At 44.1% G+C, this 12755-nt stretch overlaps 1 protein-coding gene across 5 annotated transcripts in view; it reads left to right on the forward strand.

The window, feature by feature from the left end:
• The window catches only part of Asph (aspartate beta-hydroxylase), a 159719-nt gene that overhangs the window by 47244 nt on the left and 99720 nt on the right, over positions 1–12755 (forward strand). For 4 of the 5 annotated variants that reach the window (XM_057790315.1, XM_057790316.1, XM_057790319.1 and 1 more), the window contains 4 exons: positions 5281–5373; positions 7123–7197; positions 9829–9948; positions 12382–12414. In XM_057790315.1, coding sequence (XP_057646298.1) covers positions 5281–5373; positions 7123–7197; positions 9829–9948; positions 12382–12414 — 321 coding nt within the window. The remainder of the gene's footprint in view (positions 1–5280; positions 5374–7122; positions 7198–9828; positions 9949–12381; positions 12415–12755) is intronic. The other variant, XM_057790317.1, reaches the window with a different exon arrangement.

Raw genomic sequence — 12755 nt, forward strand, 5'->3', positions numbered from 1 at the left:
AGGAATTTGAGGTGGGACATGAATGAATAGCAGAAAGCTTTTTAACATATTCCATTCACGAAGGAGCTTCTGTGACACCCACGAACTTGCTTGGACAAGAGAAATAAGAAACCAGGTTACCCATGCATTACAGTTATCGTGTCTTCAAACTATATCCTGATGCTAGATCTTTTTGTTCAGATAAATGACTTAATTAAAGAATTACTTGCAAGAAATTTAGTGATGTTTTCCCTACAAGTGATTGCCCCCGCTCTTTGCTGGAGAAGGGCAAAGCATTCAATGGAGATATTTTATTAATTTTACCTAGGTTTTGGAGTTACAGTGGCAAGGGGGTATAAAAAATGGAAATGCTAGTTCCAGGCAATGAGGGGGTTTTAGTATCATGATCAATATAAGCAGATGAGCATTGGTTGTACTTGCGGGGGCTGGGTTGGTGCTGTGGACTGTGGCTTCTTCCTTTGAACAGCAGCACTCAGGAACTGAAGGCGCACACGGCTGTTGGAGGTCGCAGGACAAGTGGCTTATAGCAGCACCCAGCTGAAACACGGAAACCTTACTAAACACTTTTACTTTGGGGGGAATGTTTGTGAGTTGGAATTTGATTTATTCTTTCTTTCTTTCCTCTGCCAGTTTCTTGTTTCTTTTGAGGATACAAATGGCTGTACAGAGTTTCCTTGCTGTTCCCATTGGTCCAATGTATTAGCACCCAGAGCTCAGTTAAAATGTGCAGCTGAACCAGAACCCAAGCTAAGCCTTGGTGGTGAGTGTGGCTCTCAGTTCTGTGCCACTCTCAGATTTATTCGGTTATTCCCCTGGTAGTTGCTTTTTATCCTATTGCTATCTGAGGATAATTAAAATCCCAAGGCTGCCCTAGAAAAAATCCAGCTAAAAATAATCTATGATTCCACATAGCTGGCAACTGGAAGAGTTTTGGGGAAACGCTTGAAAAATCAAAACTAAGTATCGATGTTTTTGTCACATCCCTAACATTGTACATTTTCTGAGATAATGCTGTAAAGTTTTGAAAAAGGACGTTATTGCATTAACTTTATATTAACCTTGGAGGTCATTTACATTTGGTGAACAGTTATCCTTAAAGATTACTTTATAAAACTGCTTTCAAGCCTGCCTGTCAGTTTTTCTCAGATCCTTTTTCCCCCTCTCGTCTAACGCTCAGATGACGTTCTTTCTACGCACAGCCGCATTGGCTCCTTCGTCAGCACGTTGCTTGCTGACTGTTCTCCATGAATTTCATTAGGATTAACTTTACCTCTAATGGGTTTCCTCGGTCCCACCCTGCGGCTGTTTTCCATGTCTCATCAGAGAGGAATTGGCCAGCATGCCTGCTTGTGCTAACTCTGCAGAGCTCCGTGAATTCTGCAAGTTCACAGAGAACCTGCTATGCCAGAATCTGCTTTCCTCATAGGCTTTTAACCTCAGCCCAAATCCCCTTTAGGTGTTTCCACTGAATGAGTGAAAGGCAATAGACAGGTAGGATTTTGTTAAGTTGACTGTAGTCATTTTCCAGATGCTGGGTGGGTCTTCACTCCTATTTCATCATCTGCTGTGCCCCTTTGGAAACAGTCTCGAAATGGACGGTGGGGGTTGATTCACCATAGTGTACATGTTGGCAGTGGTCATTTTCCTCACTAGTTGGTGGTGACACTGTCAGAGCAGCTGTGAGACCACAGGGACCTGTGCGTGTGTGAGCGACCCATCCTCTTGGCCCCTCTGGTTCCTTTTCTGCAGAATGCTGATGATGCTGGACCCCTGAAATCTCAGTGGGGGGACTAAAGTGAGAGGCATGGGACAATGGCTGTCTGTCAACAGTCTGTGAGACAAGGGCCACACTTTCAGTTCTTTGTAATGCAAAGGTCTTCATAAAGCGTTCAGCTGGACCCATATTTTCTCCTGAGCTCAAGCGGGAAAGAGAAAACACTGATGAACGCCACACGTGAGGCCTGAGGATGCTCAACTCTGCCTACGTGCTGTAACTGCAACGCAACGAGGCCACAGGATTTGAGTAGGGGATGGTGACGTGAATTTAATTACTATTCTAACTGTGTGCATTTGCTGTGTTTAACCCTGCCTTCCTTCCCTGTCCCATTGACTCAAGCTTCTAAGCTTGCTCCTCCATTGCCTGAGGATTGCAGTGTAGCTCTTGGCCCTGTCCTTCTGGCCTTGAGAAGTCCACTGAGATCCAGTTGCTGAGTCCTTCCTCTGACATCGCCCTTGTGCCCACATTTCCTCCATAATATCTGCTCACCTCATAACCTCAGCAATTTCTGTTTCCTATGTTTCCACTTGTTCCTTCTGGGGGAGAGGTCGCACTGCATACGTTCTCCTGGAGGGCTCTCACTGCACACATTCTCCTGGAGGATCTCACTGCACATGTTCTCCTGGGGGGCTCTCACTGCACACTTTCTCCTGGAGAATCTCACTGCACAGTTCTCCTGGGGGTGCTCTCACTGCACACGTTCTCCTGGAGAATATCACTGCACACGTTCTCCTGGAGGATCTCACTGCACACATTCTCCTTGGGGGCTCTCACTGCACACATTCTCCTGGAGGGCTCTCACTACACACGTTCTCCTGGAGGATCTCACTGCACAGTTCTCCTGTGGGGCTATCACTGCACACATTCTCCTGGGGGGCTCTCACTGCACACATTCTCCAGGAGGATCTCACTGCACACGTTCTCCTGGGGGGCTCGCACTGCACACGTTCTCCTGGGGGGCTCTCACTGCACACGTTCTCCTGGAGGATCTCACTGCACATGTTCTCCTGGAGAATCTCACTGCACACGTTCTTCTGTAGGGTTCTCACTGCACACATTCTCCTGGAGGGCTCTCACTGCACACATTCTCCTGGAAGATCTCACTGTACACATTCTCCTGGAGGATCTCACTGCACACGTTCTCCTGGGGGGCTCGCACTGCACATGTTCTCCTGGGGGGCTCGCACTGCACATGTTCTCCTGGAGGGCTCTCACTGCACACGTTCTCCTGGAGGGCTCTCACTGCACACGTTCTCCTGGGGGGATCTCACTGTACACATTCTCCTGGGGGGCTCTCACTGCACACGTTCTCCTGGGGGGCTCTCATTGCACACATTCTCCTGGAGGATCTCACTGCACATGTTCTCCTGGGGGTCTCTCACTGTACACGTTCTCCTGGGGGGCTCGCACTGCACACGTTCTCCTGGACGGCTCACACTGCTCACAATTCAGTTACTATGAAGAGTTCTGCATATTAACAGCTGATGGATATTGTTTAATAAATTTATAGATGCCGTTTGGTAAGCTTGAAGCTATTACATATTTATGGAGATAAGTGTATTATTTTGTCTTCATTCTGATCAAGTATGGTTGGGTAGCAGTGAATTAGGTAAAACAGATTAATAATGGACCCAGGAAAATTGTGTCCAGTAGTCAAGGGTGCTATGAATGGTTTAAATGTTGACTTCATTTACTTTTGATGGCTTCTTGCACTTTTTATTAAAATGAAAAAGGTATTAATAAATATAAATTATAAGGTTTCCTAAGTAGTCTAACGAGTCTACAGAACAACAGTCAAGGCGCTGTAAGGAAAGTTTCTTTCTCCGTCCTATCCACCATTGTTGTAGCCTGGCAACATCAACCTAGACAGCGATGGTAAGCAGCTGCAGCAAGTGCACTATCGCAGGGAGAGTTCCTCCAGATTCCACCGCAGAACAGGCAGTCCTTTTGTAGCTGGGAGCTGGGTTGCTGTCGGAGGCTAAGGTGGGGCTGAGAGCAAGCCAGCTTCTGCTCTACTTATTAGAGGCAAATCTTTTTCGAGCCCGTGTGAACTGTAGTGTGTTGTATGCAGTCACAGGGACTAAACTATAGGCACATGAACACATGACATTCCAGACTGTAACTTTAAATGCTCAGTGCAGATTCCAGCCTAACCCTTTGTCATTTGTACTTCTCAGTAAAGAACCCAGCTCTAACAAAAAGAAAGAAACAAACAAGAATCCTTTCCTTTGACTCAGAGTTGGTCACATGTGTTCTTTATGTTTCTGGGTTTGTGAAGCAGATGATTGAGTCTACAGTGTACTGGGCCAGTGTTTCTCTGTGGCTTGTTAAAGTTTATAGGGGCTCCATGAAGGAGATGTGTAAATATAATCTTTCACTGCTTCAGGGTTTATAGCTGATTTGTGCTAACCCCACCTCTGAATATAGCACTGACCTGCTACAGTAGGATGTCATTTCACTGACATGACCAGCTCCAGTGGGGTGTCATTTGACACGTGGCGGCGTTGTGTGCACAGCGTGTTAAAGATGGGGTAGTAGAGGAGAGACAGTCTTGTCAGCTGCCTTTGCACTGTCTCTGTAAGGTTTCAGAACTGGCATCTGGTAGAACAAGAATAGGAGAGCGGGCAAAGAATAAAAAAGCAAAATGCATGGAGCTGAGATAAGGGAACCATGGACATTAGCTGTCCTGCGGTGCTTAGGGTTCCCAGAGTGCAGAGCGCAGGCCCCACCTTGCACTGAGGGCGCTACGGTGCACACACCTTCCCAGATGCCACACTCCTTCCTCCTCAGTGAGAGCAGAGAAACTCAGGGCTCAGCAGACAGAACTGGACTCTGGTCATGCCTTTGTTTCCTACACTCTGTACTTAAGTGAGGTTTTATCTGATGTTTCACATGCAAAGCACCAAGGCACCGTCTTAGTATTTATGCACCTTTAAAACCAGTTTTCATGCTAACTTGCTCCCCTGACTTATTTTCCTTATTTTTAAACAAGGGATTTTTTTTTTGTGATACATTTTAGCTCCAGAAAACAAAACAAAACAAAACAAAACATTGCTTCTAGGTAGTCCTTTGAGGAAACTGTAGATAAGGAGTTACATGTGGTTCATTTAAACTGTAGTATTCCCAAAAGAATCAGACGTTGCAGGGCAAGTCAAGTTTGGAATGCCTGACTCAGATTCTGGAGTGTCTCAATGCTTCCCTTAGGAGGTCCTCCTCCTCTCAGCCAAGAGAGGGGCTTGGAGCCACACTGACCGCCTTTGTCAAGGTTAGATGTGGCTATATGTTGTAAATATTCATGAGTTCCCTTTAAGGAGTCTTAGACACACGGAAGACCCTTGTGCGGTGAAAGGGAGAACTCTCTTCTGTTTGAAACACAATACTGGAAATCGTGAATTCCTAGCACCTCTAGTCAGCTATCTGAAAGTTGTTTTTCCTGATTTAATATGTAAAAATGCTTTGTAAAGATGAGGCAGTTAACACTGTGAATAAAAAAAAAAATGCAGGACTTAAAGAAAGATCTACTTCAGAGAGGACGTCCCCACCAGAGGAGGCCGAGCCACCCGCTGAGCTGGAGAAGCAGGCTGCTGAGGGGCCAGGTAAGTGTAGGGGAGACTCTAGGGCATGCCTGGCCTGCTGGTATCTTTGCAGTTAAGTCATCACGTCTCACCCAGCTGTTCACATTGTTTATAAAGTGAGCTACAAATTATTCTTTTCTGAAGCCACAATAATCAATTTTGTTGTGGAAACGTACGCAGGAGTGTTTTAATTTTTGTAATCAAGATTCCAAGGCATAAACGGTTGTGCATCACTGAAGACCATGCAGTTAGGAACAACAGCAGCCAAGTGTGTCTTTTACCACATTACATTCAAAGTAAAAACGGGCACGGACTCTACACAGCCTGGTACATGAATGAATTACGCAGGGATACATAAGGACCTGGTCTATGTGGAAGGCCTCCTTAGACCTTGTCATGCTCTTTCTGTCCCTGTGGCCTCTTAAAGCAGGTCATAGTGTTTCCATAAAGGGACTTTATCTCATAGTTTGGAAACGTTGAGGTATTTTAATAAATTGCTGCCTAAAATTTTAATCTACTACCATGGTTTTCTGCTTGTGGCATGGTTCAGTACTTGTCTTTCTTGCAATACATAAGAAAATTTGTTTCATTGCGCCCCCTATTGGGAGCTCTTGATATGACATGTTTATTGGAAACAATTTATGGCCCAAACTGTGCTGATGAATACTATTTGATTTTCTTTGCTTCATCCCTTCAAGGAACATATATTACTCTAAGTTTTGTTATTTGCCCATTTCAGAGCCCTAGGAGAATTTATTATCTCCATCTCACACCTATGGTTTATGGCTTTAGAATCCATACTGGTTTTTATCAAGGTTTTTAATTTAAATATTTGAATTTAACACTTAATATTTGACTTTTGCTAAAAAGATTTGTAATTTGAAGAAGTCTAGTTTCTAAGCAAGTCTAGTACTGAATCTGAGATGTGCCATGTGTTTCCCATTCTTTTTGTTGTTGGTCTGATTCTTTACAAACGATTGCAGGTTACCAGACCCCCTGGTTTGTCGCTAGCCTCATTCTCTGCAGCTCCTTGGCACTGTGTTCGGATTGCACTCTGCTCTCTCAGCCCTTCCCTTGCTGAGCCTTTAGTTCTTCTTCCCTTCTCTGGCTTCTTCAGTTTGTTTTGCAACTACAGATACTTATCTCTCAGTAAAATGCCCTCTAACTCCATCTACCAATGGCTCTTTTGAAAGAGCACACTACACCCAATTACCCTTTTCGTTTATTTGCTGTTCATTATTTCCCCCATGGTGGCCCAGCTCCTACCTCTGCACCATGGGAGAAGAGAAAGGCATGCAGAATAAGATGCCAGGGAGCACTCACTGAGTTCAGAAGCAGGGCTGGTAACACACGCGTCTGGAAAACTCTGAGAGGGCCCACATTTGTAGTTCTCAATTCGTGACGCTTCAGGTTCCTGTCTAGGAAGTCAGTAACGAGCACGCCCCATGCCATGGCTAGACACTCTTCACCTATTGGATGATTTTCTCAGCACCGTTGGAATGGGCCCCAATGAGGAGACTGTCACAACACTGGGAGACAGTGAGAGTAGAGACCAGGGACTTGTCTGCTGAGCAAATAAGACTAATTTTAAGTATCTGTTATGTTTGCCGATATAGGGGAGGAAGCAGCATATGGATATGGAAATATTACACAGCCTCTTAGCCAAGTATAGTCATCTTAATACTTGTGCAAATGCCATATTTAAGTCTTCAAATTTCCCATTAATACTTGAGTGTTGTATTATTGTGTTATGTTTTGTAATTATTTTAGAAGTCCAGAATGTTGAAGATGAAGTAAAAGAACAAAGTCAGTCCCTTCTCCAGGAACCAGAACACACAGAATATGGTATGAATTCAATTCTACTTCTCACAAGTTACAAAAATAGTTGAGTTCCTATAACTACATTCCGAGTAATTATAGATCAACTATTATTTCTTGGGGGAAAAGCACTGGACATACTTTTCAAAATCCCACCTCACTGTGAAGGAATTTTATGAGCGTATTTAGTTTTAAAATCATATGAATAAATGAACATAAATAATTCAAGGCCAGTGTTCCATCAAGAATAAATGGGAGAGTCAGAGTGGAGTGGCCAACATAGGCCAGTGAGCTCTGGCTGCTTGCTTGGCATGGTCCTCCATCCTCAGGTGCCACCCTCTATCCCGAGGAGAGATGCTCCACCCTCCGAAACAGTGGTCCTCCACCCTCAGGAGCTTCTAAGCCATCAGAAGGGATGCTGAACCACTGGAGTGACAGTTCATCCTTGCAGTTTTCTTGATGTTTGACTGGTTTACCCAAGCAAAACATGAGAGACAGTTTTACGGGTCATGCTGCCAAAGAGACCAGGATGTGTCCTCCCAGAGCATGGACCAGGTTTCTTGTGGTGGCATCTGCATAGAGAATATAGTATGATAATCCAGAAATCAGAATGCCAGGGTTGCATAGGGATACTCCTAGAAATACCTCCTGATAAAAGCAGACAGACAGCAGGACCCCATAATGTAGCTTGCGGAGGTCTTGTGAAGGGGCAGGAAGTTATACCCTGGTATGCTGTTGTCTTAGTGAAACTGAGGGAAGCCTAAAGGAAAGGAAGTATTATCTCATGAAAACAGTACCTCACATTTTGCCTGGGTTTTGCTGATGGCTACTGGGAATATAGGAAGGATTGTTCCTTATAATTGTGTGCAGGCTCTGTCACTTGAATGTGTTTCTTCCCACGGCACACACAGGCTCTCACTCTCCCTGCCACATAGCACAGGCAGAAGGAAGATGAAATCTAAGCGTTGAATTCAGTGTGATGAGCTGAGAACCGCTGTGGTGATTCATGGGCTGTTTAGAAGCTTGCTGGAAAGAATGCATTTCATCTTAGAGCAGAAGGCGCTTCGCCTGGCCAGGACAGCAAGGGTGTGAAGGTAGTCAGAATGGCTGGCATGTGAGGTGCATCGGTAGAGTGAGGGTAGAAAAAGACACCTATTGGAGAGGAATTGAAACTGCTGGGAGGTGTGTGGGAGTATAGTCTGTTCTGCCTACAGTCTGAATCCAGAATAGGCAGGAGCATGTCTCTGCTGTGCAGATGCAAGCTATGAAGTCAAGATGGCTCAGGAAAGTCAGTTCTACAAGGGTAGGAATGCAGAGGAGTGGGAAGGTGCAGCCTCTGTTTGTAACAGCACAGTGGCTAAGGTCTGTGTGATGGAAAGGTCACCCGAAAAGGAAAGAATCCTAGGTCCGAGTTTCCTGCTGTACCTTCTTGCTTCCGGTTTATACCCTTATAGATGCTTTCTCCATGGACAGTTACATGAATGGAGAGGGATGAAGAGGGATTTCATGACTAGGAATTGAACATATTTAAAAATGTATGAACTGTTTATTCCTGGAATATTAAGGTTTCATTGTGCTTGGCCCCAGACGAATGAAACTTCAGACAGCAAAACTGCAGCTAAGAGGCACCTTCTATAGAAGTATCTACACAAATAGGTGTATATGACTCAGTGAAGCTGAGCATCATCGTGCCACACTGTGCAGAATACCTCAAATGGGTTTCTTGTGGTCGTGGGGGTAGTTCAATAGCAGTAGACAGAACCTTGTCTACAGTCATTGTAATGGTAATGACCACACTAGAGACTTAGGATGGGCCAGGCATATCCCTAGGGTTTTCATCCATTTACCAGTACTCTTCATAGAGAATTATTGTTCCAGTTTTGTGGAAGGGAATCTCAGGCATGGAGTAGATAATTTATCTCCGCTGGGACACCTGGTGTAATGAGCCTGAGACTCCAGACTCCCAACCAGCCTAGTCCAGCTCACTCAGGTTCTTCAAATGGAACACGGTTTCTAAAAAGGAGTCTGCTGGGAGCCCTGCAAGTTACTGTCGGGTCACCTGAGGGCGGGGTCACAGTCCAAACTATAGTGGCGTGGAATCGTGTAGCTTGTTTACTCAGGATGTCCTGAAATAGTCAGCAAAACGCTTTCTGTCATTAAAGAGAAAAGCTAAGCCTGGGTCTGTTTAGATGCGCAATGTGAAGTGTGTCTGGGGGGCAGTGATACGACTCAGCAGGTAGCTGCTCTCTGCATTTAAAACATGCAAGTTGTCAGTTATAGTTGCTACATGGAATTTGGCAGTTCTCAATGAAAGGTCTTGGCGTGACCTTTCTCCTGACTCAGGGATCATGAAAGAGATGTATATATTAATAATTAAACATTCATATATTAATTCATCGAGTACTTAGGAGCATCTCCATTGGCCGCTCGTGGTCCTACCTGCTTAGTATGCGTAATGAGCAACAGAATGAGGTGACTGTCTGCGTGAGTTCCCTTTGTAACGAGAAGTGACTCCAACTGAAACTGGGCAGAGTGAGAAAATGGCATTTGAGGGGGCAATGGCCGAGGCTCGTGGGGCAGCTGCAGATGGCCTGCCTGGTTGACTGCCATTGTGGGCTCTTGCTGTTCCCCCTTGCTCACTGTCTCTCCTTGTTGAAGCCCCACAGCCGGAAGCAGATGGAGCATCAGGAGAGCCACAGCCAGAGGCTGAGGACGTCCTCACAGTGACTGATGGAGAGGACAAATTTGAGACCCTGGAACCTGGGGCAGTCCATGAAGGTAGCACACATTTGTCTTAAAATAGTTCATAGAGGGGCTGGAGAGATGGCTCAGTGCTTAATAGCACTGGCTGTTCTTCCAGAGGACCCAGGTTCAATTCCCAGCACCCACATGACAGCTCACAGCTGTCTGTAACTCCAGTTCCACATCCTCACAGACGCATGCATGCAGGCAAAACACCCATGGGCATACAATAAATAAATAGAATAGTTGATAGTTTATAATGTAATTATTAAAATGATTTCTAAAACTCCTTTATGTGCAATATTTAATTTTATCTAAATATTTTGAGAGTGAAGCTCAGTGCTTCAAAGCGAATGAACTTTTCTCTAAGATAAAACGATGCTTTCTTTCAAGGCTTGAAGGAAACTCATAATAGATGGATTTCTGCTAACAGTAGGCGCAGTGCTTGAGGGAACTCCTCCATAGCGCCACCTAGGTGCCGTGTGTTACATGAGATTGCAGTCACGATGACCCCATGGCTGTCTGTGCCTGGCATTTGTTCCAACAGCGCTGCTGTCTCCCTATCTGTAGCTTCCACAGCACGTGTCCCCAGATAGCTTTTGTAAGTCACAGGCAGCAAGTGTTTTCAATTAGTGGGGGGTTCAATAGATCCTGGAGCTCTCAGCTGCATAAAGACAATCATCAACTGTAATTAATAGGGAATAAACCTAACTGTGTTTCCATGAACCCTTCTACAAATGGCTGTAAAAACTGCAAGTCACAGAAAGCAAAGCATATACACTTCTGACACAATATGCTGAGAAACTTCTTTAGTGGTAGGCACCTTCTGATTTATGTATGAGATCTTCCAGAAACTGTCATCAAAACCTGCTCAGAGCAGGAGAGGCATTCTCCATAGGAAAAGCGATAGCCTTGGCGGGCAGCATCCATGTCAATGGTCAGGAATCTATAGAGTGTATATGTTTTGTCTGTCAGAAATGCAGACCAAAGTGCTAGTGAATATACAACTGATTTCAGTTGCATTTTACATAGAAGATAGGTGTTGATGGACAAGGTATAGCTTCCAAACTCATCGTTTATGTCATGGTTTCCATAGGAACATGTTTCTAATTTCAGAGTAAAAATGCTCCAGCAACGATGTCCCCATTTTCTTGGTATCATGCTTGTTTTTCTTTTCTTTGGCTAAGATAACTCAAAATGGTTTTACAGTGGCCAGAATTTTTATTGAGGTGCTGCTAATCCTGCAAATTCCTGCAGTTCACATGGATTTGATATCATCTGAAGCAGGAAGGATGTAATATCAACAAGGTTAGGAGGTCAGCTCTAGACAGGAAGAAACACTTAAGTAGTCTCTAAGTTAAAGAAATCTTATTTTCTATCATAATCTATAATAAAAACAGATTAAATTTGAAACAAAATTTTTATTTTTGGAAGTCTTTAGAGATTAAGAATATTTGCATTATCTAATCTGTAAAATAAAATATACAAAGATTGAACCATGAAAAACCAGATAAGAGAGTGTTGAGTGGCCTTGTTGGAATGAAGGGCTCCGTAGGGACTGCAGAGGATGGAGAGAAGGTGATGGGAACAAACGTCATCAGAACATATTCTGTACATGTATGAAATTGTCACAGGATGTCGAAAATTCACAAAGGTTTTAGGTCAAGAGTCAAAGGATGGCATTTTTATTGTCTGAGTACGCTCAGTGACCCGGATATATTCTGGACAAGTGCAGTAGAACACGCCTACAGTCCGTTAGCTGGAAGCCAGGCTGGGCGCTGAGACCCTGTTTCAAAAACAAATAGAAACTCTGGTGTGGTGTGGTGCATGCACTCAACCCCAGGACTCAGGAGGCAGAGGCAAGTGGATCTCTGTGAGTTCTAGGCCAGCCTGTTCTCTGTAGAGAGTTCCACGTCAGCCATAGCCACCAATGAGACCTTATCTGAAAACAAAATAACAAAGCCAACAATTAAAACAAAACCAAACCAGAAAGACATGCTCTTCTGTAGCTTTGGAAACATACCGAATCTCCATTCTTAGTTTCATCTGTGTTTTCGATACACGTTCTCACCTTAGAAAGCAGCAGGACAAAGCTGGTCAATAGAATCCCCCCCCGCAGTGGCATGTGAAGAGGATTGACAGTCTGCACCTTTCCAGCACTCAGCCTTTGTCCCTGCAGGTCACCACACGAATTGCTTTCTCTCTTTAACCTCAGGCTGTGGGGTGTGTCAACACTGTGGGACTGCTGGGTGGGTATGGAGTGCAAGAGACCTGTGATGTAAAGGAGTGATTAAATGATAGAGACGTAACTGATATTTCCATGCTTTATTTTAATAGTTTTATCATAAAATCATTAATGAGCATTGGAATTACCTGAATTATCATTCAAAATAGATTTAGAAACATAGAGCAGATACATATCCCCTACATGAGATAGTAGTAATATCAAGCTAATGTTTTGTTTTCCAGAAACTGAGGATAGTTACCATATGGAAGACACAGGTAAGAATTTATTAATAGAGTGAATCTTCTGGCAGCATCATGAGTTAGATACTTTTAGATTATCCAATGTATCATATGACACATAGCTAATAATATTATTTGTGGTTTTTTTATCTTCATTTTCTGAACACTAATCCCAAGTAGCAGAATTACTCAGTCAAAATATACAAAGGAACTATATTTGGTGTTGCTGTTATATACCTATAATTTCAGACTTAGAAAGTGGAGGCAAGGAAGGTTGTTAGTTCAAAACTCCCCTGGGTTATGTAGTGAAATGTTGTCAAAACACACCCACATGCACACCACCACCACCACCAACAACAACAACAATAACAGCAACA

Source organism: Chionomys nivalis, chromosome 16 (genome assembly GCF_950005125.1).
Source record: "Chionomys nivalis chromosome 16, mChiNiv1.1, whole genome shotgun sequence".
In the NCBI taxonomy this organism is placed as follows: domain Eukaryota; kingdom Metazoa; phylum Chordata; class Mammalia; order Rodentia; family Cricetidae; genus Chionomys; species Chionomys nivalis.